General features: G+C 36.5%; 1 protein-coding gene across 3 annotated transcripts in view; it reads right to left on the bottom strand.

Moving 5' to 3' along the window:
- The window catches only part of EXOC6B (exocyst complex component 6B), a 577,176-nt gene that overhangs the window by 243,704 nt on the left and 306,252 nt on the right, over positions 1-27,220 (bottom strand). For all 3 annotated transcript variants that reach the window (XM_046661413.1, XM_046661415.1, XM_046661414.1), the window contains 4 exons: positions 26,348-26,453; positions 25,373-25,482; positions 13,224-13,335; positions 2,767-2,901 (listed from right to left, as the gene is read on the bottom strand). In XM_046661413.1, the coding sequence (XP_046517369.1) occupies positions 2,767-2,901; positions 13,224-13,335; positions 25,373-25,482; positions 26,348-26,453 (463 nt within the window). The remainder of the gene's footprint in view (positions 1-2,766; positions 2,902-13,223; positions 13,336-25,372; positions 25,483-26,347; positions 26,454-27,220) is intronic.

Genomic DNA, 27,220 nt, shown 5'->3' with positions numbered 1-27,220 from the left:
GGCCAGTCTTCCTCACAAAAAAGCATAAAGAAAAAAAATCCAACATATAAGTGATACCGTGCTGGTTTATTTTACTTAGCACAATGCCCTCAAGGTCCATCTATGTGGTCACAAATGCCAGGATTTCTGTATTTTTTGTGGTTGAATAATATTCCACTGTGTATATACACTACATCTTTATCCTTCATCTCTTGATGGGCACTTAGGTTGTTTCAAAGTCTTGGCTATTGTGAATAATGCTGCAATGAACATAGGGGTACATATACCTTTTCAAATTAGTGTTTTCATATTCTTTGGATAAATACCCAGAAGTGGAATAGCAGGATCATATGATAGTTCCATTTTTAATTTCCTGAGAAATCTCCAGACTGTTTCCCGTAGTGGCTGTACCAGTTCACATTTCCACAGTGTACAAGGGTTTCCTTTTTTCCACATCCTTGCCAGCATTTGTTATCTCCTGTTTTTTGATGACAGCCATTCTAACAGGTGATATCTTATTGGGATTTTGATTTGCATTTCCTTAATGATTAGTGATGTTGACATCTTCTCATTTACCTAATGGCCATTTGTATGTCTTCTTTGGAAAGATGTCTATTCAGTTCCTCTGTTCATTTTTTTTTTTTAAGATTTTATTTTTTTTCCTTTTTCTCCCCAAAGCCCCGCGGTACATAGTTGTATATTCTTCATTGTGGGTCATTCTAGCCGTGGTACGTGGGATGCTGCCTCAGCGTGGTTTGATGAGCAGTGCCATGTCTGCGCTCAGGATTTGAACCAACGAAACACTGGGCCGCCAGCAGCGAAGCGTGCGAACTTAACCACTCGGCCACGGCACCAGCCCCTCCCCTCTGTTCATTTTTTAATCAAATTGTTTGGTGTTTTTCCTATTGAGTTGTATGAGTTCTTTATACATTTTGGATATTAACCTCTTGTCAGATACATGATTTGCCAATTTTTCTTCCATTCTATCAGCTGCTTTTCGTTTTGTTGGTTTCCTTTATTGTGCAGAAGCTCTTTAGATTAATATAGTCCCACTTGTTTATTTTTGCTTTTGTTGCCTTTGCTTTTGAAGTCAAATCCAAAAAATCACTGCCAAGACTAACGTCAAGGATCTTATCCCCAATGGTTTCTTCTAGGAGTTTTATGGTTTTAGTCTTACATTAAAATCTTTAATCCATTTTGATTTGAGTTTTGTGTATGGTGTAAGATAGGGGTCCAATTTCATTCTTTTGCATCTGGCTGTCTTGTTTCCCCAGTGCCAGTTACTGAAAAGACTATCCTTTCCCCGTTGTCTATTTTTGGCTCCTTTGTTGTAAATTAATTGACCATATATGTGTGGGTTTATTTCTGGGGTCTCTACTCTGTTCCATTGATCTATGTGTCTGTTTTCATGGCAATACCATACTGTTTTGATTACTATATATAAAATATACATATATATTCGCAATATGATTTGAAATCAGGAAGCATGATGCCTCCAGCTTTGTTCTTCTTTCTCAAGATCACTTTGGCAATTCAGGGTCTTTCACATTCTTTTTCTTATAAAAGAAAAACAGCAGATCATACCACCAATTTTTTTCTTCTCTTACATCCACTCTCAAGGGAAGGTACCAATAAATAGGGAAAGAGGAAAAAAGATAGGAAAAAGTAGACACCAGTAAACATAAATAATGATTTCAATTCTACAACTTTACATCTAATTAACATCAACTTCTGGATTTCAAAGGGTGATATAAATTTGTTTCAAAACTAAAATAATCAAATAAAAACAATAATAACAAAAACCCAAAACATACAAGTTGGCCTTTATGTCAGAATCTACCATTTCAGTGTTTAAAATGTTACTCTGTTACTTTTTCTGCTTAATAATTAATTTAAGCTCACATGGCAATATAAAGGAGTTCTTAGGCTCTTTTTTCTGGATTTTTTTTTTATTTGTTTGTTTGTATTTTTTGCTGAGGAAGATTTGCCCTGAGCTAACATCTGTTGCCAATCTTCCTCTGTTTGTTTACTTGAGGAAGCTTATTCCTGAGCTAACATGCATGCCAATCTTCCTCTATTTTGTATGTGGGTCACTGCCACAACATGGCTGACAAGTGGCATAGGTCTGTGCCCGGGATCCGAACCCATGAACCTGGGGCCACCAAAGCAGAGAGCACTGAACTTCACCACTAGGCAATAGGGCCAACCCCCTCTTAATGTTCTTTTAAATTAAGGCATTTACTCTCCATCACCTCATCTACCATCAATCCTTCCTTTGCTCTATGAGTGTCATTTTCCCCATTTGACCCAACACTGGATCAAAACTAGTGTTGTGGCCATGTGAAATGAATATAAAATTGCCCACGACACAAGGGACAGAAATTCCTTACTAAAAAGTAAGATAAAAACATTGGACAACAGACACAGAAAAGAGAAGACAGCTAATTAAAATTTTTTAATTGATGTTGATTTCAGCTATACCCACTATTATCTAGACCATACTTAAGAACTCCTGACTGTCATGGGGCCAACTGAGGAAACAGCCATTTTCATGTACAAAATATAAGGAAGATTTAGTGGACACAGTTGTAGACTATTTTTTTTAGTTTAAATACCCAAAAATTAGCATTGGCATTTGTTTTTCTAAGGAAATCATAGCTCTTACTCTCAAGAGCATGTTATGAATCACACTACTATGCATCCTGGAGGAATTAAAGCCACCTTAGGTAGGATACCCCAGACTACACACAGCAGAAGCAGTTCTAGAGTACTGTAGGGCCTTCTCACCTTAAAAGTTGTGGTGCCATAGAGCTTGGTGGTGTGGACTGTCTCTGGAAGCACATTAGTGATATTGGTGATGAATTCTTCCAAGTATTTACAAGATTTCTCCAAGTGTGTTGTATTTATAATAATCTGGACAAGCTAGAAAATAATAAGCACATGTAAGAGTCATTTCCCTATTCACCCCAGGATAAATGGCTCAATGTGAATCTGCTGGTACAAGAAAAACAAAAGGCAGGGTAGCAAAAGCCATCTGTATTCTACAAAGGGTATGTTAAAGCGTGGGCTTAGGTATGACTTCCACTATGAAGCCTTCCCTGACTTCCCAAAGCATCTTGTATTTCCCCCTACTATAGGAGCACTTGCCACTCTATTTTAAATACATGTTTTCTTTTGTTTAAAAAAGACTAGACTAAAAACAAAAACCACTAGTATTTAGCATAGTGCCTGGCAAAAAAAAATTGCCAAATGACTTAAATAAATGAACTCCCACTAAAAGAACATGAATAACTGAAATGGCAAAAAGAAGTTCCAAAATTAGGCATGATGAAGAGAGAGCTGTTGGAAGAGACTGCAGTATATTAACAAACCACACTAGTTTATGGGGGAAAAAAACATGGGCACTGAAGTCAGAGAAACTAGGGGATTAACTTGATCTTGAGAAAGTTTCTTAACTTCTCTAAGCCTGTTTCTTTATCTGTAAAATGTTGACAATAACTTCTAACTCTCAGAGTTACTGTGAGGATTAAATACTCTTTTGTTAATACCATTTCCCTTTTCTTACAGAAGAGATCCTTAAAGAAGACAGTACTGGTATGATAAAAAGTCATCTATAAATTACTTTGAGAGGAGGATAAGTAGGAATAACTATTATTGTCTGTATAGAATTAAAGTTGTTAAGCGCTTCACAATTCATTGTTTATACTGTCTTCCCAGCAACCTGGAGATGTAAGCTAAGTGGGCATAATTATTACTTCATTTTATTTTAACAGAAACAAAAATGGAATGATTTTCTCTAGATCACAGACCCTAAATGGAACCAGGACTCAAATCCAAGTCATCTACCTTCAAATTATGGACTCATCTAAATGACTTCTGACAGTGCCTTTAGCGTAAGCACAAGACGACAGCCCTGGAGTGCTGCATGTTTATGTATATTAGGCTGAAATATCAGATTCTGGGTCTGCCATCAACTAGACTTCCCCATGCTTTGATTCTGCTCTATGTAAAAAATTAAACTAAAAAAGGAGTGGTACCTACTGCTTATTTCAACTATGAAAACTATTCATATTCCCCAGAGTCTAAAAGAAATACAAAGAGAAAACAGACTAGAACCTTTTTTGGTCTCTCTTTTCCACCTCTTTAACTTTTCATTTTCACAAGAATATGCCTGGTAGTGGGGCTGTGGCAGGTGGGGGAGTGCCGGTGTGTAAGGCTATGGAAGAACTTAGGTCTTCCTTTAGTCAAGTGAGGTGGTGAGCCAGGGGAGAGCAGGGAGACGATACAAAGTGGAAACTGGAACTGAACATGAGGGGAGGTACTACACATTTTTACAATCAAATGATACTTCAAAATAATATTTAAAAGTTGGAATTATACTTCAATAGAAATCACTGTATTATACTGTGGAATATTAAACAAAAATATTAATAGGACTATAATCAGTAAGCTCATTCTTACCTCCTCAACAGCACCCAGCACAAGGCTAAAGCACACAGTTTACTCTCAAAAAAGTACATGTCAACTCATAATGACAATTCTTGAGTAACAGACTGGACTAAGAAAAAAGGTCCCTTCTATTCCCCTAAGGTTCAGCCAGAAGAGCCGAAGAAAACAGCTACTTTCAAAACATGATGACAAAGGACAAAGACCCAGAGATGCAGTTCCAACAAACATGAAAGTTAGGGCAACACTGGGACTTGATCTTTGTACTATTCCCCACAACTCATCAGACAAGTTAACATTCATCACTAGGCTCTTCCCATTCATTCCACAGTTTGAATGTGGAGGCTCTGAGGTCTGGACACAGATATTATCTCCTATAAAATTACCCCAAACATCACAGCCTTTTAACTTTAGAGTGCTCTAGGAAAAAACACCCGCCAAAATAAGCAATTCATTACTCTCGTCCTTTCAACACGTTTCTCCCTCAGAGGAGGACTAAAATCATTAAAAAAAAATTTAAATTGTCTAAATTAAATTACTCTTCTTCCTAAGTGGGAAGGTGGCTACTGGCAAGGTTGTCTTGATGTGGAAGTCAGAAAAGTAAGCGAGTTAATTTGGAGAACTGAAGAATTTCTATTTTAAAATGAGCATTACCCATAGGGAACACATTCTATCTATCAAAAGAAATCCTAATAATAAGGAGGAATCGTGTCATGTTATAGAAATAAAAAACAGTGGCAGTCAAAGAGAAAATTGTCCTGTTTTGCAGGATATTGGCAGTTAAAAAAAAAAAAAGGAGGCGGCTTCACTGGGTACAGTAGTAATTTCCCATGACTTTTTAAAGATCTGTCAACACAAAAGATCACCATGAACTACATCAGTTGGCTGTCAGTCACTTTTGAAATGTTTCATTGCTGAGCATAGAATAGACTATTAAAACACTCTAGGATTACAGTAGATACCATGTCATTTTCAAAAGGAATATTGTCTGTTAATGAGGTCTGAGTGATCGCTACTTCTGAATGACAGCTAACCAGAATCCTTACAAGGACATTTACAAATGTAAAGCCAGATGCTTTGGGGGTAATTTTGAACTTAAGGATGAAATGAAGCAATTTCAGATATCAACTTCCATCACAGTTTGAGCTCCTTTGATATTTTTAACCCCTACTTCCCACTCTTTTTACAAAAATATATCAGTAGAGCAATCCAAACTGTCCTTAACATTGTTTCAAGGACATGGAACGAACAACAGATTAGATATTGGTTACACCTCATATAAAGTTCTATGAGGACTGTCCAAAAAAAGAAAACACTATAAAGCAAACAACCACTTCTCACAACTGAATGACACTTAGGTCACTTAGGTTAAAAACCATCAAGCAGCAGAAAATTTTCCTGTCTCTCCTTTCCGGTATCAGAGAGAACCTATGAGGAAGGCACAGACTAGACTGTGGAAGTCACTTCTCCAACCCTGCTCCAAACACCCCAGTGAAGCCTGAACCATGATAACAGGTATATGTTCATATTCTTGACACACTCCAGAAAAGAAAATGTCTTCAGCGTCTTCAACAGTTCAAATTCCAAGAAGAGGTTACTATTCCCAACTATAAACTACTCCTGGGGTATACTTATCCACTTACATTAGAATTGATATTACCTTGTTTCCCAAAACAGAGAATTTGGTACACTGAGGGTCCAAAGGACTAACCCAAAGCAAGAAAATCAGAAGTCACACTCCTCTCCAGACCACCAATGCCTCTCAGTTGTTAGATTTACAAGGAGATAAAGAACTATACAGCAGCTTTGGTTCTCATTTACAAAAATAAGCTATCCCTAAGACTTCAAGGAATTTTATCTCCATTTCACCCCAGCCAGGGTACAAAAAGCTTTGTCAACTACTTATTTTATATCATCTCCATGGCAAATACCTAAAATACTAAAATACATGGAACCACTGGTTCCAAACTCAACGTTCTAGTACAAAGCTTATATTTTACAAGACTTAAGTAAAAAATGTTTTAACATAATATTAGCAATATCACTGCTGTTAACAATAGGGAGTGGAGACAAATGGTATCTGGGACATAAACAACACAGGATATAGCCATGTGGTCATCAAACAAAGGATGAATGCAAAGCACTGGTCATTAATTCAGGTCTCCTGCGACACTAACATTTTTATGATTATAAAAATATAAATAATGAATATGGTATCACTAATAGGAATTCTGAATTTCTTTAACTTTATCCTAAGAACCTACCTACCTACTTTCCTTTTTTCTTTCTTCTCTCTTTCATGAAGTAAGGACTCCTATGTGCCAAGGAATTGGGATACGGCTGTATACAATTACAAATAAGACAGAAAAAGTCCCTGGCCTCATGGAGATTATAGTAGACACATATACATATATATGTGGTATAATGTCAGGTGATAATAAGCAATAAGGAATAAAAGTGAGGATAAGGAGTTACCTGGTGATGGTAGGTCAGAGCTATTTTGAGATACGGTGGTCAAGGAAGGCCTTCTTAGGGACTTAAATAAAGTGAAGGTATAATATTTCTATCATCTATAAAAAATTCTTTTTCACCTAATTTATATCGTAGGCCTTTCTATCAATACACTCTTCACAAAGAAGTAGGGTATCCTTTGATTCATCTTAAAACCTTCTTTCAAACTTAAGTAATTCTCTGATATTCTGAGATTAATAAACTTGTTTATTTCTTCTCTCCATGATAATGATGTTTTTAAATTAACATAGTAAAAGAGCAAAGGTTTACAACAAAAGAAATCTTATTTCAAGCTTACTTCAAATCTTATTTTTAAAAGAAAATGTATTTCAAAACTTATCTCAAATCTTATTTCCAAACTACTGGTTTGGAAATTACTGGTTTCCAAATTACTGGTTGTGTGGCCTTAGGCAAAGTTACTATCATTCATCATCTTAAAATTGAGATGATAACATCAATATCATACCAAAGAAATAATAAATATATTATAAATAACTAAATATAAATACTAATACAAATAATAAAGTATTGAAAGTAATATATACCAAATTCCTGAGAGTTACTAGTGATATGGACTTGCTAATTATATCTCCAGCTAAATATGGCTTAAGAAAATATACGACCCTGCTGGCTAGTCTCACTTTAATTCATATCCACTAGCCAAAGTGGGCACTTAATGCTACGAAATCATCTCATTATCGAGCACGATCCAATTCTCTTTTCCATATGCCCAGAAATACTTTCTCTCTCCTGCAACCCCAATATTTGCTCTCCATCTCCACTTTGAGCTGAAGACACTTCTTTCTCTGGGAAAACTGAGCACTTGGAGCCTGCCACCATAACATATACCCAACCACCACTATCTGCATTCACATACTCTGATTCTCATCTGCTACCAGAGGGGAACTTTCACACTACCTAAAACCAATCCCTTTAATTGCACGTTAGATTCTAAACTGTCTCCTACTCAAGGACATTACTCCAGAGATTTCCCCCTTTCCCCCACATCATCGACTTTCTGCTTTCTACTGCATCATTCTCATCAGAAACAACATGCTGCTACTTCTACTAAAACACAAAACAACAACCTTTTGCTTAACCTACTTCTCCCACCATACAGCGACCACCTCATTTCCTGGCTTAAACCTTTAAAAAAATTCCCTGAAAGAGCTGTTTCATATATGGTGTCTCCAATACCTCTCTTCCCATTCTTTAAATTTTTTAATTTATTAAGTAAACACTTAATTTTAGGATAGTTTTATATCTACAGAATAGTTCCAAAGAGTTCTCAAACAGTCCACACCCAGTTCCCCCGCTAACATCTTACATTACTACATTTGCCACAACTAAGGAACAAACATTGGGACATTACTATTAACTGAACAACACATTTTATTCAGATTTCACTAGTTGTTCCCTAATGTTCGTTACCTTTTTCAGGGTCTCATCTAAGATACCACATTCCATTTAGTTCTCATGTCTCCTTAGACTCCTCTGGTCTGTGACAGTTTCTCAGACTTTCCTTGTTTTTGATGAGCCTGACAGTTTTGAGAAGTACTGGTCAAGGATTTTGTAGAATTTCCTTCATTTTGGGTTTGTTTAATGTTTTTCTCATGCTCAGACTGGGGTCACGGGCTTTGGAAGGAAGACCACAGAGGTGAAGTGCCTTCTCATCACATCATATCAAGGATACATGTTGCCAACGTAACTAATCACTCACGGTGTTAACCTTGATCACCTGACTGAGGCAGTGTTTGTCAGGTTTCTTCACTATAAAGTAACTTTTCCCTCCTTCCATAATCTACTTTCAGGAAGCAAGTCATAAGCACAGACTACATGCAAGGGGTGGGAAGCTAAGCTCCACCTCTTTGAGGGGGTAGTATCTACATAAATTACTTGAAATTCTTCTGTACAGGACCCATTCTCTTTTAAACCTACCCCAGCATGAGTTTCCTACTATCATTCTATGAAAAATGCTCTTATCGAGGTCACCCACTTACTCTAAGTTGCCAAATCCAATGGTAATTCTTAATCTCCATCTCACCTCATCCATCAGCAGTACTAATCATAGTTGACCACTCTCTCCTTGATATACTTTCTTCACTTGGCTTCCAGGTGAACCATACTCTCTCATTTCTCCCATCTGTTTTGTTTTGTTTTCCTACTTCCCTAGTGGCTCCTTCCCAATCTCTTTTGTGAGTTCCTCTTCTCTGCTCTATCTTTACAAATTACTTAGTAATATTACCCTTTCAGGTGGTTATAAATATTATTTACATACTTCCAAATTTTTATCTCCAGGCCAAACCTCCTTCTCAAACTCCAAACTCATATAGACAACAGCTTACTCAATATCTCAATCTATATGTATAACAAACACTACATATTTACAATGTCCAAAACCAAATTCCCAATATTCCCCCTACCCCAAATTTAGCTCTACCTGAAATTTTTGCCATCACGGTTTGTGGTATAAAGACCCCTGTAGTTGCTCAAATCAAACAATCTTAAGAGTTATCTTCAACTCCTCACTTTCTCGCTTCCTTTACACCCAATCATCAGGAAAGCATGCTGGCTCCTCACTCCAAATCTGATCACTCACCACCACCTCCAGGGCTCCCACCCAAGCTTCCATCAAACCTCACTGAATTATTGTCATAGCCTCCTATTGGTCTCCCAGTTTACCCCCTACAGTTTATTCTCAATACCACAGTCAGTGTGATCCTTTTGAAATATGTCACAGCATGTCACTAACCAAAATCCTGCAGTGGCTCCCCATTTCACCGAAGATAAAAGGCAGACACTTTACAGTGTGGCCTACTACAAACTCCTGGGACCTCTCCAATCTAATTTCTTGCTTCTCTTCCCCTTGCTCACTTCATTCCAGGTACCATGGCTTCCTTATTATTCCCTGAACTTGCCAATAACTTAACTACTCTGAGACCTTTGCTCTAGTTCTAACCTCTACTAAGAATGCTCTTTCCCCTTCAATGAAAACTCACTGTCAAGATCTTTTTAATAAGACCAACCTTGAACCTCCACCAGACTTCTAATTTCCTTAACCCAAGTTCTTTCTCTTCTCTCCACAGTATTCACCACCTTTTATCATACTAAATGATTTACTTACTTATTTTGTTTATTATATGATTTTTGTCACTATTTCCGTATTGTTTTCTGCCACTAGGATGTAAGCAAGGATCTCTTTTGTTGTTGCTCTTTTGTTGTTTACTTATTTATCCTTAGAGCTTAGATCAGTTCCTGTCACATAGTAGGCATTCAATAAATACTGTAAAGTTAATAAAATTATTTACCTTAACAAGACATCTTGTTCTTATCTTCTGACTTCTGGTTGAAAAACCTCACCTCTGTACTAGACCTGACATCATTGCTTACCTGCCCAGACCTCTTTCTTAGATAACAACAGGTAATGCGCATTGAGTATTTACTATGTACCAGGCACCGTTCTAAGCCCTTTACATATTCATTTAATCCTCACAACAACCCTATGAAATACAGGCTATTATTGTCCCCATTTGACACATAGAGCCAAGTAATTTGCCCAAGAACACATTGATTAAGAGTAGAGCTAGAAATGGAACCCAGCAGTCTGCTTTAGAACATACATTCTTAAGCAGTGCTCAACTGCCCTTCTTCCCACAGACCTGGAAGCAACAGCCCTAGGAAAACAGCTGCACCTGCCAATTGAACTAGGAATAGCCACTTAGAGTCTGAGAGAGCAAGACATTCAAGTCACAGTACGTGTAAGAACTGAAAGGTAATGTTGAGTTGGCTCAACATGGGGAAGCAAGGAAGCCATGAAAAAAGCAAGAAAGCTAGTGTATAGAGAGAAAAAGATAAAAGGATAGAGCATACAGACAGAAAAAAGAAGAGACAAGACACCACGTAACCTCAAAACAAGATAGGCAGACAGAGAGATATTAGCTTATAATCCTAAAAGAAATGTCTGACAACCTAAAATAGGGTTCCATGAGTTATGTGTACTTATAATAAATACTTCTATTGTTTGAGTGAATATCGGCTCCCTGTCATAAAAGCATCTCTAACTAGAACAATTTCCATGTTACTATGGACCTCGTATAAAATCTTTATCTTTGTTATGATGAAATAATTAAATCAATATAAAAGGCAGTATATTACAGTAAAAGTGAGTACGTTTGGGGAAAAACAACCCGGACTTAGGTCTCATTTCTATCATTTTGCTAGCTGTATGACCTTGGTCAATCTCTCTGAATCATGCCTTCTATAAAATGGGAATAATAACACATATCCAAACTGCTTCAAATGTTATTCTACTAAATGAGATGCTACTTGTGAATGGACTTTGACTATAAACTGTTCCACAAATGTTGCCTATTATGATGATGATTCCAGATGTGAACTCACTTTTGTTACCTGTAAAGGAGGACATAATATCTTCTCTTTCCAAACATGAGTAATGCAATTATTCAAAGATTACTGGTTGGTGATGAAAAAGTTCCTGGGTGTGTATGTGTCTATACATTCACACACCACCATAACAGCCAAAATAAATAAACGTGTGTGAACGTTCCTTCATTCACATGCAATGATATTGATAATGAAAGTACATTCGCCTAAAAAGATCCAATGACATAGGAATAACATTTAGCATTCACTGAAACGTTGCTAAGAATTATGATACCGTTCTTCTTTGATAAATTCTAGTGCTTCTTCCTCTCATTACCTGATCTGTATGGTGCCCTTGAAAAGAACAATGGAGTGAGGAAAACTGAAGAACTAAGGAGTTGGGTCTTTCTCTTAAGATGTCCCAGTAAATCAATGGCACAGCCACAACTAAACCAAGAGTCTTCTGAGGCCAAAGCTGTTTCTATCACACCATGTTCCTACTATGCTACTTATCTAAAATGGCTTTTTAAGAGATTGCTAAATCGAATAGCACAAAAAAAATTATATTAAGAGTTATAATGTAGAGATAGTTCACAAAATATATAATAAATTTCTTGTCTTGGGTTTCAGAAAAGGAAAACAGTACAATCTAACAAAAGCAGGATGACTTCCTAGTTTTCACTCCAATTTTCCCTTCCTGATTAGGAAAAGAAGTTGGCCTATTCTCAGACACATAAAGGCAACACCTAACACGTCTACACCAGGCAATAAAAAGGAAGCTCCATAAAATGAGGGGACTCTACTAAATAATGCAAAATGTGACTTTCAGTTGTAAAAACAAAAAAGGTCTGTTATAAATAGAACTCAATCACTGTCAATGTCCCAAATTGTAATATTTTAAAATCGTAACATGGGAGAAGAAACAATCACTCCCAAATCAAAAGTAGATGTTCACCTGGCTTCCAGCTGTCTTTGCCTATGGGTCAGCATCATTCACCATTTGCTGACTTTCAGTATAATCCTTGACACTGTATATTTGAAAATATCAATTTTTCCTAGAGCAATTGACTTTCAAAGTACACCACCTCTGCAGGGAAAACAAATAGCAACAGCCTTTCCCTTTCCCTATGAAAAAAGCTCCTCCAGGTTCTCACTTTGGGCACTATAATTTCCATAAAATGCCAGATTGAGGCTCCCTTGCAATGCTGGGTTTCACATCTTTCTAAGTTTTAGGACTATGTGCCAATGCACTGAATCTTCAGCTTGCCAAGATACTGTTCTCAACATATGTACAATAGCTCTCCTCCCTTTGTGAGATTGCATAAGCTTCCATGTAAAACGTGGTCATTGCCTTTCTCTCATATTTCCTCAATCTCAGATGCCCAGACTTACAAGCTGATAAAAGAGTAATTTACCTCCATATAGATGACGTATCTCAAAAACAAAAGCTGAGTCTAACACTTACCAAGGACTATGAGTGCCAATATTCTTGGCATCAATGATTTATGCAGGCAAAATGTGATTTCATATTGTATGTTGTATTTGAACTGCCATTCATTTGGATAGGAACCTCATGTTGACTATATTCTCCAACCAACAATTTTTTTATATATAATTGATGGCAAATAATATAAATTTATCCCAACTTCAGAAAGTAAAACCAGTTAAGCTAGTGAAAATAATGAGAAAAAGAAAAAAATTGACTTTCAAAAAATATAATGGATTTCTCCAAGGTGACCAAATCAAAAAACAAGGGATTTATTTTGCATTTTCACCATTAGGAGTCCATCAGGAGGAACATGACGGATTAGATAGAAAGTTATGATTAATTCACGAACAAGTCCCAGAGGTTAGGACATCTGTTCACATATTGCCTTGGCTGCCTCCATCAAGAGCAGTTTTACCTCAGTAAGTCCAATATTCTTCCTTTTAATGACATTCTGCAGAGAGTTGCTCAGAGTTCTGGTTAGCAACAGGTTTGTAGATTTACGAATCATGTCATCGACTTCAGTTGAGCTGAAAGAGATGTGTCAAGAGTCAATCATACCAGGTAGCAGAAGTATTTTGCAAAAGAACAAGGTGCCAGTGGTACTTGTAATAATAATATTAACAACAACAACAATAATAATGGCAGCAGAAAACAACCTTTATTGTATGCCAGAAATTATTCTAAGTACTTTAATGTATTAAAATTCATTTAACTTCCACAATAACCATATGAAGTAGTTTTATTATTATCTCTACTTTACAGATGAGGAAATGAAGGCACAGAGAAGTTAAGTAACTTGCTCAAAGTCAAACAGTGATAACACAGCAAAAAAAGGATTTTAACACAGGCAGTCTAGCTCTAAAGCCTAGAGCATTTAAACACTATACTATACTGTACTGTCTCTCAGGCTAGATTAAGAGTTCCCCAGCATGATTCCTCATCCTGAAACCGTTATTTCTCCCATACTACCAAGTTCCTTCACAGACTGTTAATATTTATAATTTTCCAACCTAGTTTCTCTGCAAACTTCCTGCAAAATTAGCTGATAAAGGTCCCCAAAAAAAAGATATCTCTGGGGGTCCAGCCTTGTGGCCTAGTGGTTAAGTTTGGTGCACTCTGCTTCAGTGGCCCGGGTTTGGTTCACAAACACAGACCTATACTGCTCATTGGTAGCCATGCTGTGGCTGTGACCCACATAACAAAATAGAGGGAAATTGGCACTGACGTTAGCTCAGGGAAGATCTTCCCTAAGCAAAACGAGAAAGATTGGCAACAGATGTTAGCTCAGGGTGAATCTCTCTCAGCAAAACAAAAAAAGAAATCTCTGCTCTTATAGCATCATCTTTCATACAATATCTATTTACTCTCATTCCAAAATAAATGTTTCAAGCCAGTAGTTTAATTCTGCCTAAATGTTTTATAATCCATACTATCCCAAAGTGATCAGTAATGACATTTTCTATTCAGTAAAGGAAACTAGCATGAAGAAAATTCTTCAATAGCTATCTCTATAGGCAAAGTTTAAAAAAGAATACAACAGTCTTGCAACCAACAGAATGAATTCTAGGCCTATAACATCCTTCATAAACCCCTGAAAGCATTACCCAAGATGGCTTTCTAGAAAAGATATCCTTTTGAGAAAAACATTTCTTCACTGATAAGGTTACTATTGCAATGACACTTGTTTATAAACATCAAGAAATAACTGTAAATAAAAATTTGTGAGCTCTTTGTTAATAACTTATTGCTGTGTACAATGGTCACAAATTTTATCTCACTGATTTCTTTTCCTACAGAAGAAAATCAGAGGCTTAGTACAGTCAGATTAAAAATCTTACAATTCTATATGCATAGGCAAGCTATATTATCATACTACGTGGAAAACAAAAATATTAGAAATAAAACCACAGAATGCAAAGCTATAATCAGTTAGGAAAAAATGATGCATCAGAATATTTTTACAAGGCCCATGTAAGGATATATTTAATTGACCAAAATCCTCTGGCCCACTGCCACTCTTTCCAAAATTATTATTGAATTAAAATATTTTATTCCACAAATAAATAAGGTGTGAGGCACTGTGTTGGTGAAATACGGAGATCAGAGCAGGGAACAATATAGTCATGGTTCCTGCCTTCATATATTAAATTCATAATTATATCATATCAATTGTAATATGGGCTATAAATAAGTACAGGTTGCTATACAAGTGATTAACACAGGTCCCTGAAATAATCTGGTGCCTCTGACTGTAATCACACTCACGGCATTCTATACTTATTACATATCTCTCTTATGCTTTAAGAAGAACTATCAGAAGTTCCACTTTTGGATACGATATAGAAGATCAAGAAAGGCCATCACTACCTTCAAAACAACAAGACAGCTAGGTCTAAGATAAAGCTATATTTTCCTTTAATGTTAATTAAGTGCAATGAACACAAAAGATATATAACTGAACTAAATTGCGCACTGGGACAAGCCCTTGAAAGGTGAACAAAGAGTAGCATCTACTTTCATATCTGAGACTACTGTCTAATCTGGGTACAGAGGGACAAGAGAGTGAAAGAGTCATAGGTTGAGAGGCTTTGCTGGCAGGAAGAGAAATCAGCCAAACCTTTAACAGTGTAGGATGCTATGACAGACAAGGATCTGGAAGAGCTCCCAACAAAAATAAATATACTGACCCAACAATTCTCCCCTATAAGAATTTTGCTCCATAAGAAATGTTTGAGGCAGTGCTAAAAATCATAAAGAGATCCCGCAAATTTCACAAGGGGTTTAGATTCCAGCAATCTACTGAAGTTCAATCCAAAGAACAAAAGCTAACCACAGGTGAAACCCAGCCCAGCTCCAATCCTGTTAAGATCAGAGATAAGCCCTGGATGGAAGTTTTGGAATTTCAGAGTCAGCCTTAAGGACAAAGAGACCTCTGCAACAGCATTTGAACTGAGAAGTAATTTGCAACTGATTAACTGAGACTCACAATCAGTTCACTGAAGTGAGGATGACATCTGAACGATCTATCAAGCAGGTAGGAGTAGTCACAGAAGAAGAAGAAAAAATGAGAAAGGAGACATATTTAAGGACATATTGGCAAAATCATCTCCAAATCTGATAAAAGATCTCAACAGACAGATCCGAGAAGTTCAGCACACCCCAAAGGGAATTACTACAAACAAAACAACACCTAGGAACATCACAAGCCAAACTGTGAAGTCCAAAAATTAAGAGAAAATCTTAAAAGCAAGCAGAGAAAAAAGACAATATACTCAGAGGAACAACAATATGAACGACGGCTTATTTCTCCCCAGAAACAATGAAGCAGACAGTGGGATGGCATCTTTAAAGCGTGAGGAAAGCGAGGACTGTCAACCTAGAATTCCATATCTTGAAAAATATATTTTGAAAACAAAGGTGAAAAAATATTTTTAGACAAACAGAAGTTAAGAAAATCTAACATCAGCAGATATACACTAAAAGAAATGCTAAAAGAAATTCTTCATGCTAAAGGAAAATGATACCAAAGGGTGTAACTTAGATCTGCAGGAAAAAATGAGAAGGCCTGAAAATGGCAAATATATGGTAAATATAAAGAACTACTTTTTTTCTTGAATTTTAAAATACTTTCAAATGTTCAAAGCACAAACAGCATATTTTAGGGTTTAAAAACAGGTATATATATATATATGCCAACAATATAAAAAGAAGGAGTGAGAAGATAAATTATATTATACTGTTGTAAGATTCTTAAATTATATGTAAAGTGATATAATATTATTCAAGGTAAACTGTGATAAGTTAGTGATGTACATTGTAATTCCCAGAGCAACCACAGAAACAATAAATAAAACAAGTTATACTCAAGCAAGCTAATAGTAAAAATAAATCATAATACTAAAAAAACTTAATCAAGAAGGAAGGAGAACATGGAATAAGTAGAAAAACAACAGTAAAGGGCTGGCCTGGTGGTGCAGCCAGTCTTCCCCAGCAAAAAGAGGAAAATTGGCAGCAGATGTTAGCTCAGGGCTAATCTTCCTCCAAAAAAAAAAAAGGAAAGAAAATAAACATTAAAAAAAAATCAATAGTAAGACTGAAGGCTTAAATGAAACCACATCACTAAATACATTAATGTAGTGGAATAAACACTCCAGTAAGGCAGATTACATAAAAAATCAATACCCAACTATATTAATTCAAAATGACACTTTTAAATTTAAGGTCACATGCCCAGATCTTATTTTCAAGATAGCACTCAGCACTAGAAGGAACTGGGTTCTTTGGAGAAATTAATGATATCATGGTTATGTAAGGAAATCTCCCCCAAAAGTGATAGGAGGGCATCAACAAGGTAAAGGAGCCAGTTTGAAGCAGCTCAAGTGTGAGCTACACCTGGGACAATCTGAGCATCAAAACAAACATAGACAGTAAAGGAATGAATCAACTGAATGAAGTAAGAATTCATGAGTCTGATCTGGTGATAGGTAAATGAAAGACAGATATAGATAGAAAGCAAGCAAGCAGATGGGGAGGAACTCCTTAAAATAAACTGCTAAGTGATATATATATATACAAGGAATTAAAAAATTATAAATTAGTTAAAATCATAAGTTAGGGGCCAACCCTGTGGCCGAGTGGTTAAGTTCGTGCACTCCACTGTGGCGGACCAGGGTTTCGCTGGTTTGGATCCTGGGCACAGACATGGCACGGCTCATCAGGCCATGCTGAGGCAGTGTCCCACATGCCACAACTAGAAGGACCCACAACTAAAAACTACACAGCTAAGTACTGGGGGGATTTGGGGAGAAAAAGCAGAAAAAAAAATCATAAGTTAGTAATTAGAGAAAAAAACTGATTCAGGCAAGAATCATTAAGGGATACCATAAGGGGGAGGGAGGAAGAGGACATCTGATAACTAACAGAATAAACACATAGTCTCAAAGTGTTTCAACACAAACATAAACATTACTTATTACAAAACAAAAAATAATGATAACTATACAGAGAGAACAAACAACATCTTAACTAATTAATCTAAACCATCAGGGCTTACACTACATACACATACACACACAGACACACACACACACACGTATACATAGAGAGAGAGAGAGACAGAGGGAGGGAGGGAGGAAGGGAAGAAGGAGGAAGAAAGAAAGAAAGCGAATCTGGCAAAATGCCAAAAATTGGTGAATTTGAGTAAAAGGTATCTATTTTTTTTAATGTTGAAATTACTTGAAAATAACATTAAAAAAAGGAAAAGGTTGTAAGTAATAGGAGCCAAATGCATACCATAAAAAAGAGAAGTTACAGCTACATTATTATCAGGCAAAGTAGATATTAAAACTACTCTAATTTTTAACACTTAAAGAGAGACATTTCATAAAATTAAAAGGATGAATAAAACAAGATAGAACAATCCTAACTGTTAGGAACTTAAAAACCTATATTCAAAACATATGAAGCAAAATTTGAGAGATCTAAAAAGAGAAATTGACAAATCTATAACCATAGTTGGATAGTTTTAACACTCCTCAATAACTGACAGAAAAAGTAGACCAAAAAAAGGAAGGATATAGAAAATCTGCACAACACTACTAACAAACTTAATCTAAGTGGCATTTAGTGAGCACCAGACTCAACAACTGCAGAGCTCACATTCCAGTCCAGCGCCTATGCAACATTGCTACGGTTGGATTGAAATTTACCATCTTGTAGTTGTTTTCTATTTGTTCCACCTCTCATATGTTCCTATTTTCCTCTCTTGTTGGCTGCTTTCAAATTGAGTGTTTTTCTTTTGTGATGCCATTTTATGTGCACTATTATCAGTTTCACCCAATTTTGAACATTTTTTCAGTGGTCGCTCTAGGTCTTACAACATATGTCTTGAATATATCAAAATGTATTTTCCCAAAAAATCTTATACCACTTCACGTATAATGTAAAAACCTTCAACAGTATATCCAATTCCTATTTCACATCCTTTGTCCTATTACTATCCTGCATTTACTTTTACTTTTACTAGACATCATTACTATTTTTGCTTTAGACAAGTAATTTTCTTCATGAGCAATTAAAAATAGAGGGGTGACGTCAGCAAGATGGCAGAATAGGAAGTCCTCCACTCATATTCCCCCTCAGCAACAATAATTTGGCAGCCATCCACAGACAAAAATGCCTTTGTGGGAACTCTGGGATCCAGATAAGAGATTATAAAACCCAAGTGTACCCTAATATCAAGGAGGGCTGTTTTGAGAAGGCAAGCCCATGCTCAGGTGGCACATGCTAACTGTAGTCCCAGCTACAGACCCTGGAACAGACCCCGACTCCCTGTGGACTTGGCTACAGCCTGTTTGGCCTTAATATCAACACCATTTGCCAAGGGACCTGTCAAGAGTCATGCCCACCTGTGCCTTAGGTATCAAGCCTGCCAACTTCAGTCCGGGCTACCCTCAAGTGACCAGGCTCCAGTCCCTATTAGCCCCAATCCTGCCCATCTACAACTGGGAAGGAGACATGCCCATCAATGACCCTGAAGCAAGCCCTTGGTCTAAGTGCAAATACTCAAATAGCCCTGTAACTCAGCCCCAGGTCCATTCAGCAATAGGCTGAGAGTACTTCTGCCCACACAGGGACATGCCTGGTCACACACCCATCCATGCACGCAGAGGTAGGCCTGCCTCTCAGTCTTAATGCAAATCTTGAAGCACCCCTATAACCTAGCCCCAGCCTGTTGTAGCCATGGAGAGGGAGTAGTCCTGCCTTCCCAGGGACCCAACGGGAGACCCATCCATATGTGCCCCTAGAGGTACACCCACTGACCTCAGGCTGACTGTGGATCTTGAAGTGGCTCTGGAACCTGGCTCTAGCTCCTCCCATCTACGGTCCAACAGGGGCCCTGCTTACCCAGGAACCCAGTGAGAGAAATGCCCATTAGTGCCCCTGGAGGAATCTCTCAGTCCCAATGCAGGGCCTGAAGTGGCCCTGTGATTTGGCTCCAGCTTCTCTCAGCCATGGTCCAGTAGTAGTCCTGACTACCCAGGGACCTGGGGGGAGACATCAATCTCTGTGCCCCCAAAAGCAGAACCAAATGCAGGCTCACCAACACCAACAAAGGAAACGAATAAAGTTCCAGTAGCCAAACTCCAAAAAATTGAGACCCACAAAATACCTGACAAAGAATTTGAAATATCATCTAAAAGAATTCAAAAATGTCATCTTAAAATCCTAATATCATCTTAAGAATATCATCTTGATATCACCATCTTAAAGAAGCTCAATGAGATGTAAGAGAATACAGAGAGACAATGAAATGAAATCAGGAAAACAATGCATGAACAAAATGAGAATTTTACTAAACAAATAGAAGTTATAAAAAAGAACCAAATAGAAATCCTGGAGCTGAGGAATACAATGACAGAACTGAAAAATTCAATAGAGAGGATCAATAGCATATTCAATCATGCAGAATAAAGAATCAGTGAATTCAAAGACAGGTTATTTGAAATTAGAAAGAAGAACAAGAAGAGAAAAAGAATCAAAGAGTAAGGAAAGCATAGGAGACCTAAGGAATACCATTAAAAGAATAAATACTCGCATTATGGAAATCCCAGCAGGAGAAGACAGATAAGGGGGCAGCAAGCTTATTTAAAGAAATAATAGCTGAAAACCTCTGAAATATTGTAAGGAATATGGACATCAAGATATGTGAGGCTCAAAGGACCCAAAGCAATATCAACCAAAAGAAGATTATAATAAGATATATTATAATCAAATTGCTGAAAGTCAAAGGCAAAGAGAGAATTTTGAAACCAGCAAGAGAAAAGCCGAAACACTGCAGTGTAGACAGGAATGGGGTGATATATTCAAAGTGCTCAAAGAAAAAAGCTGCCAACTGAGAATACTATATCTAGCAAAGCTGTCCTTCAGAAATGGAGAGATAAAGATTTTTCCTGGACAAACAAAAGTTGAGGGTTTTCAGCACCACTAGATATGCCTTACAAGAAATGCTAAAGAGACTTCTTCAAATTGAAATAAAAGGAAATGAAACATATGAACGTATAAAACTCACTGGTAAAAGCAAATATACAGTCAAATTCAGAACAGTATGATACTGTAATGGTTGTGCATAAGTCAGTTTGAACTCTAGAATAAAAAACAAAAACATTAAAATAACTACAGGCATACCTCAACAATATTGTGGGTTTGCTTCAAACCACTGCACTAAAGTGAATATTGTAATAAAGTGAGACATATGAATATTTTGATTTTCTACAGCATACAAATTTGTTTGCACTATAGTTTACTAAGTGTGCCACAGCATTATGTCTAAAAAAGCAATGCATATGCCTTAATTAAAAAGTACTTTATGGGGCCAGCCTGGTGGCACAGTGGTTAAGTGCGCACATTCCACTTCAGCGGCCCAGGGTTCACCGGTTCAGATCCCGGGTGCAGACATGGCATAGCTTGGCAAACCATGCTGTGGTAGGCGTCCCACATATAAAGTAGAGGAAGATGGGCACGGATGTTAGCTCAGGGCCAGTCCTCCTCAGCATAAAGAGAAGGATTGGCGACAGATGTTAGCTCGGGGCTAATCTTCCTCAAAAAAAAAAAAGTACTTTATTGCTAAAGAAATGCTAACCATCATCTGAGGCTTCAGAAAGTCACAATCTTTTTAGCTGGTGGAAGGTCTTATAAAAACACACTATCTGCAAAGGGCAATAAAATGAAGTATGCTCACATAGGTACAATAATTTGTTAATGGACATATAATACAAAAAGATGTAAAAGATATCATTAGCATAAAATACGTCAGGGGAGAGAAGGAAGAGTGTAGAGTTTTTGTATACAATTGAAGTTAAATTGTTATCAGTTTAAAAAGACACTGTTAAAACAGTAAGATGTTTTATGTAAACCTCATGATGAACACAACAACTTCTAGTAGATAAATAAAAGTTAAAGAGAACAGAATCAAAGCATACTACTGCAAAGAATCAACGAATCACAAAGGAAGACAGAAAGGCAGAAAGGAACAAAAAATACAAAACAATCAGAAATCAGAATAACGAAATGGCAATAATAAGTTCTTATCTATCAGTAATTACTTTAAATGCAAGTGGATTAAATTCTCCCATCAAAATACACAGTGTGGCTAAATGGATTTAAAAAAACAGGATTCAATAATATGCTGCCTACAAGAGACTTACTTTAGAACACACACAGGCTGAAATTGAAGAGGTAGAAAAAGATAGCCATGCTAATGGTAACCAAAAGAGCAGAGTTTGCTATACTATATCAAACAAAGTAGACTTTCAGTCAAAATTGGTCACAAGACACAAAGAAGGCCCCTACAGAATGAGAAAAGGGGCAATTCATCAAGAGGTATAAGAATCATAAATATATATGCACCCATCATTGGAGTACCTAAATATATAAAACAAATATTAACAGAACTGAAGGGAAAATGTACAGTAATGCATTAACAGTAGGGAACTTCAATACTCCATTTTCACCAATGGATATATGATTCAGACAGAAAATCGAAAAGGAAATAGCAGACTTAAATAACATAATAGACCAAATGGACATAACAGACATATACAGAACAGTCTATCCAACAGCAGCAGAATACATATTCTCTTGTATTGAGAACCTTGCGTTTAAGAGAACCAAAGTTTTTATATACATTATGTCTTACATCCTATTCTATAACCCTCCCATCCCATGACAGCTATGATTGTCAAAGTGATCTCTGTCACTCCAAGTTATAAGGTAAATTTAGTCCAGGAAATAAGGTAAATGGTAACCAAAGCATAAAGGGAAGCTGCAAAATTCCCCTGAATTGAATATTTATTTTAAATTGTCAGTGTTAAACATATCAAAGGGAGTTTTCAGGCAAAAACCTAATATAGTCAATCAAGAAAAAGACTTCTGAACAATTTAGTCACATTATCCCTTTACTGTATTACTTTTTCTCCAAAAGAGGATAGAAAAAGTCACTATGCAATGAATCTGTAGTAACTTACATACAGTAACGTACCTAACAGTACCCTAGAGACCATTCTGATATTAGGTCATTTCGTTGTGGTAGGGAGGGGGGATCCTGGAGGAAAAATGTTTTAGTTTATAACTTTCAAAGATAATCTCATTTCCATGAGAACATTTCTATGAAATCAATCTCATTTTCAGAGAAAAGAACAAATTAATTGTACAAACCTCATGTTTCATTTTTTACTAAATAAGAGGGGCTATCAAACAAGTTACTCAAACTATTTTCCAACTAAGTTTATTTCCAGAGCTGCCTGGTATACCGTACATTCGATTCACTCATTCACTTTTTTTTGAACTTTACTGAGCTGGGTGCGGGAGATATCGTATTGAACAAAACCTAAAACGTTTCTACCCTTCAAGAGCTCTTTCTAACATCCTCAATTTGTCTCAGGGTTGGTTCCTATGTTGCTCCTGTGTATCTCCATCATAGCACTTATCTCTAATTGTTCAGTTCCTCAGTAGATTACTCCTTGAAGACAGTGAACATATTTTCAGCAGCTTTATGTCCTCACTAACAAGCTCCATCTAACAAATAATAGATTACCCAAAACGTATGGCGAATAAACCAACAAACAAATAAACAAACAAAGGAGCCTACAGTCTAGCACATACAAAAACACATAGATACAAGCAGAGCATTAAAATGTAAGATGAGCTGCGATAATAGTATTCATAGGGTACACAAGTAGCACAAAGGAGTCAGTACCTTAACTCCATTAGGGATGAAAGTGGTAAGAAAGGCTTCACTCAGCACAGGATGCTTAAATTGAATCATGAAGGATGGTTAGAAGCTGGTCAGGAGCAGTAACAGGGAAAAAATGATTTTAAGTATAGAGAGAGAGTCATGAGCAAAGTCAGAGAGGTATAAAAATGCATGCTATGATTATAAAACAGCAAATAGGTTGGTATGACTGAAGCATGGGGTGACAGAAATCATCCTGGAATATGATTCTAGAAAGGGTAGAGGGGGAGTAAGTGAAGGAGTTGGGGAGGAAGCAGACAGATATACATGTCAGGCTAGAGTGTGAACCTAATCCTGTAGGCCATGAGGAATTCCTAGAAAGGTGAGAAGAGTAAAGTTAAAATTTTATTTTAGAAAAATAACTCCAGGGGGCATACAGAATGGAATGAGGACAAAGAAAGGATAGATGGGAAAGCACAGTTAGAGGTCGGAGACTATTTCAGTACTCCAAGTCAAATATGACTACAAGGTGAACAAAAGCAGCCACAGTGGGAAGAGAGAGCTTCGAAGAAAAAAGCTGGGAAAAAAAAATCAATAAAATTTTGTCAACAACTAGATTTAGGGAGACACTTACGAATGCACACTGTCCTCATCTGTTAAATGGGAATAATTAATACTTACCTCAGAGAAACATTGTGACAACTACCTGAGGTAAGGCATGTAAAACAATAATACAATGACTGCCAGAGAGTAAGAATTCTAAACATGGCAGTCATTGTTTTGTTGATGCTCAAGCTGATCACATTTGAATCTTGCCTTGAATACTTACTCCCTGTCTCACCTTGATGAAGTTACTTAACCTCACTCTACCTCACTTGTCTCTAATGTACAAATGGAGTATGCTTCCTAGTACCTCAATAGGTAAGTACTATTTTGAATTTTACAGATGTTATAACGTATTTGTAAAGTGTTTACAAGAATTCAGACCAATGCCTGAAACTTCATTTTTAAGAAAAATAGTTATTAATAGAAAATAAGACGTTAAAATGATTCTCTGATTTCTGGATTAATGACTGGTGGTGTCATTCACTGAGAAGAAGAGGTCCTTTTAGAAAGCCAATCATGATGACTATTCTCCCTCAAATTCTTTCAGATAATTAAGTGTTCTTCTAAGTGTTCTGAAAGTACACTATACATATTACAATACTCACCATGGTATATCTTAACTGTCTATTTTCATGTCTATTATCCTCAGTAGATACTGACGATATCTGACTGTGAGCAAAGAAATGTGTCTTTATTCCCAGTAACCGGGACATATCTGGTATATAAATAGGCTCAATACATGTTAGTTAAATACTTAAACTTAAATTAAAGGAGATATGGGTACCTTTAACAAGTCCAGAGAATACTGGGAAAGAAGGGCATTTCCAAAAGATTTTACCTGCTACTCCCCTAATGGCCTTAAAATTTCAAGGAGAATGTAAAAACTAACATGTTATACTACTCTTTCCTAACTAATCCTCACTAATAGAAAGTGTAGAAACACAAATCTGTAAAGAAAATAGTAGAGAATAAAATAAGTAATATAAACAAATAAAAAATAAATAAAAATAAAACAAATAAAAAATATAAACAAATAAAAACAAATGATTCAAAGGTTTCCACCTTTCCCTTTCACCATGACTGTACAGCTCCAGCAGCGCCGTGCTGTGAAGGGCTAATGCTTTCAAAGTCAGAGTTGAAGGGGATATTGAAAGGTTTTCAGAATTTTTTTGTATACAGAGTCACAATCTCAGGATCTGTTACATTTCCACTGTTTCATACTATACCTTAGATGAAGATCTTCTGAAAACTTCAGACAGGCGTAGATAAATTCTTTAATTTGGTTGTAAACTTTTGGCACAAATTCAGAGAAAGGAAACTTTTTTGGAAATGGTTGCTGTAAATCCAAGAATTAAAGAAAGCAAGTCACAAACCAACATACACTGAAGATGCTTATAAATTAATTAAAATGCAAAAGGAATTTTCTTCCACATTGTAAACTATCTGCTTAACAACCTCAAATTTAAGAAGGTACCTCCAAAGATTTCTTGATACAAAAAGAATGCTATAAATTTAAATAAACAGTAACTCAAATATCCTTCAACTCATGAAAAGACAGCTATAGTACATATTCAGCAATAAAAAGGAATGAACTATTGATACATGTAACAACTTGGGTGAAATTCAAAAGCATTAGGCAGAGTGAAAGAAGCCAGTCTCAAAGGTTTTATATACTGTATGATTCCATTTATATGGCGTTCTGGAAAAGGCAAAAGTAGATGGATAGCAACCAGACTGGTGGTAGCCAAAGGCTGGGGTGGGGGGGATTGATTAAAAAGGAGCAGCATGAGGGAATTTTGGAGAATGATGGAACTGTTCTGTATCATTATTGTAGTAGTAGGTACATGACTCAATGCATTGTCAAAACCAATAAAATTATATCGCACACAGGGTAAACCTTACTATATGTTTTGGGGAGAAAATGTTCTAAGAGTATAATAAAAGCAAGTATTTCAAAGTATAAACTAAACTGGAACACTCCCAGCAAACTCCGAAACTCAGAGGTGAGAGGACCCCAAAGCCATCTACTGATTTCCAAAACAGGAACTTCTATTCTTCTGGGCTCAAAAAGCATCCTTTGAAGGCATTCTACAATTCTAACCCATTGAGTCGGAGGTAATACCTTTAATGAGACTGATACAAGGAAAGCTTTTAGAGGATGCCAAATTAAACAGAGATGTTTATTTTAAAGTATTCCTTACCTTTTCCAGCTCCATATCCTGGAATGGGAATTGTCCTACCACCTTTTTATATATCTCTTCACTTGTTACAGGTATAGGACTGTAGTTGTCAGAATCAAGTATGTTTCTATAAAGAAAATAAAGATGGAAGAAAGGAAGGAAGGAAGGAAGGGTGGGTTAATTGCTGTAGTGATCACGTAATTTTCAGGTGAACTCCAATGGTTGTACGTATATCACATTTCCAAGTCCCTATTCTATTGCTTCTATGATACAGCTATTTGGTTTCAGGTAACGGCATCTTTAAAAGAAGACAGAAAGAAAAATACACTCTGAAACAAATGGAACACAATTATAAACATGAGCTCACAGTATTTGAGATTTACAGATGACACAAAAAATTTCAAGGCAACAGGTTGAAGCCTTAAGGCAAGTGAGAGGAAAACAACAAAAGATGCGTGTTTTTTTAAAATAAGATATACTTGATTATGTTCTTTAATCCTGTACCAGATCTTCTATTCTAACCTTCAAAATTGGCAGATGAGGACAAGTACTTCTATAATAATCCAAATTACGTTCATTTCCTTCATCTACTGCTCTGCATTAATGAATTTTTTTTTTCATTCATAGGTTCTGGCTCCTTAACTAGATTGGAGCATCTTTAAAACGAGAAACCATACTACCAAAATCAAAACAGAAACTTGCTCAAGGCATCAGAGGAGAAGCTTTTAAGACTGTGGATGTATCGTGTCACTAAATTTTAAGGTTCCTATAGATAATCCTCCCCTACATTGTACCATTAGATAAACCTGGATTTTAGAAATACAAATGTTTATATTAATATACAAATGAGTTGGCCAATCAAAAAGAGATTATCAAAGATACGTGAGGAGTAAG

The sequence above is a fragment of the Equus quagga genome, chromosome 5 (assembly GCF_021613505.1).
Source record: "Equus quagga isolate Etosha38 chromosome 5, UCLA_HA_Equagga_1.0, whole genome shotgun sequence".
NCBI classification, from domain to species: Eukaryota; Metazoa; Chordata; class Mammalia; order Perissodactyla; family Equidae; genus Equus; species Equus quagga.
This window is presented reverse-complemented; position numbering and strand designations above follow the sequence as displayed.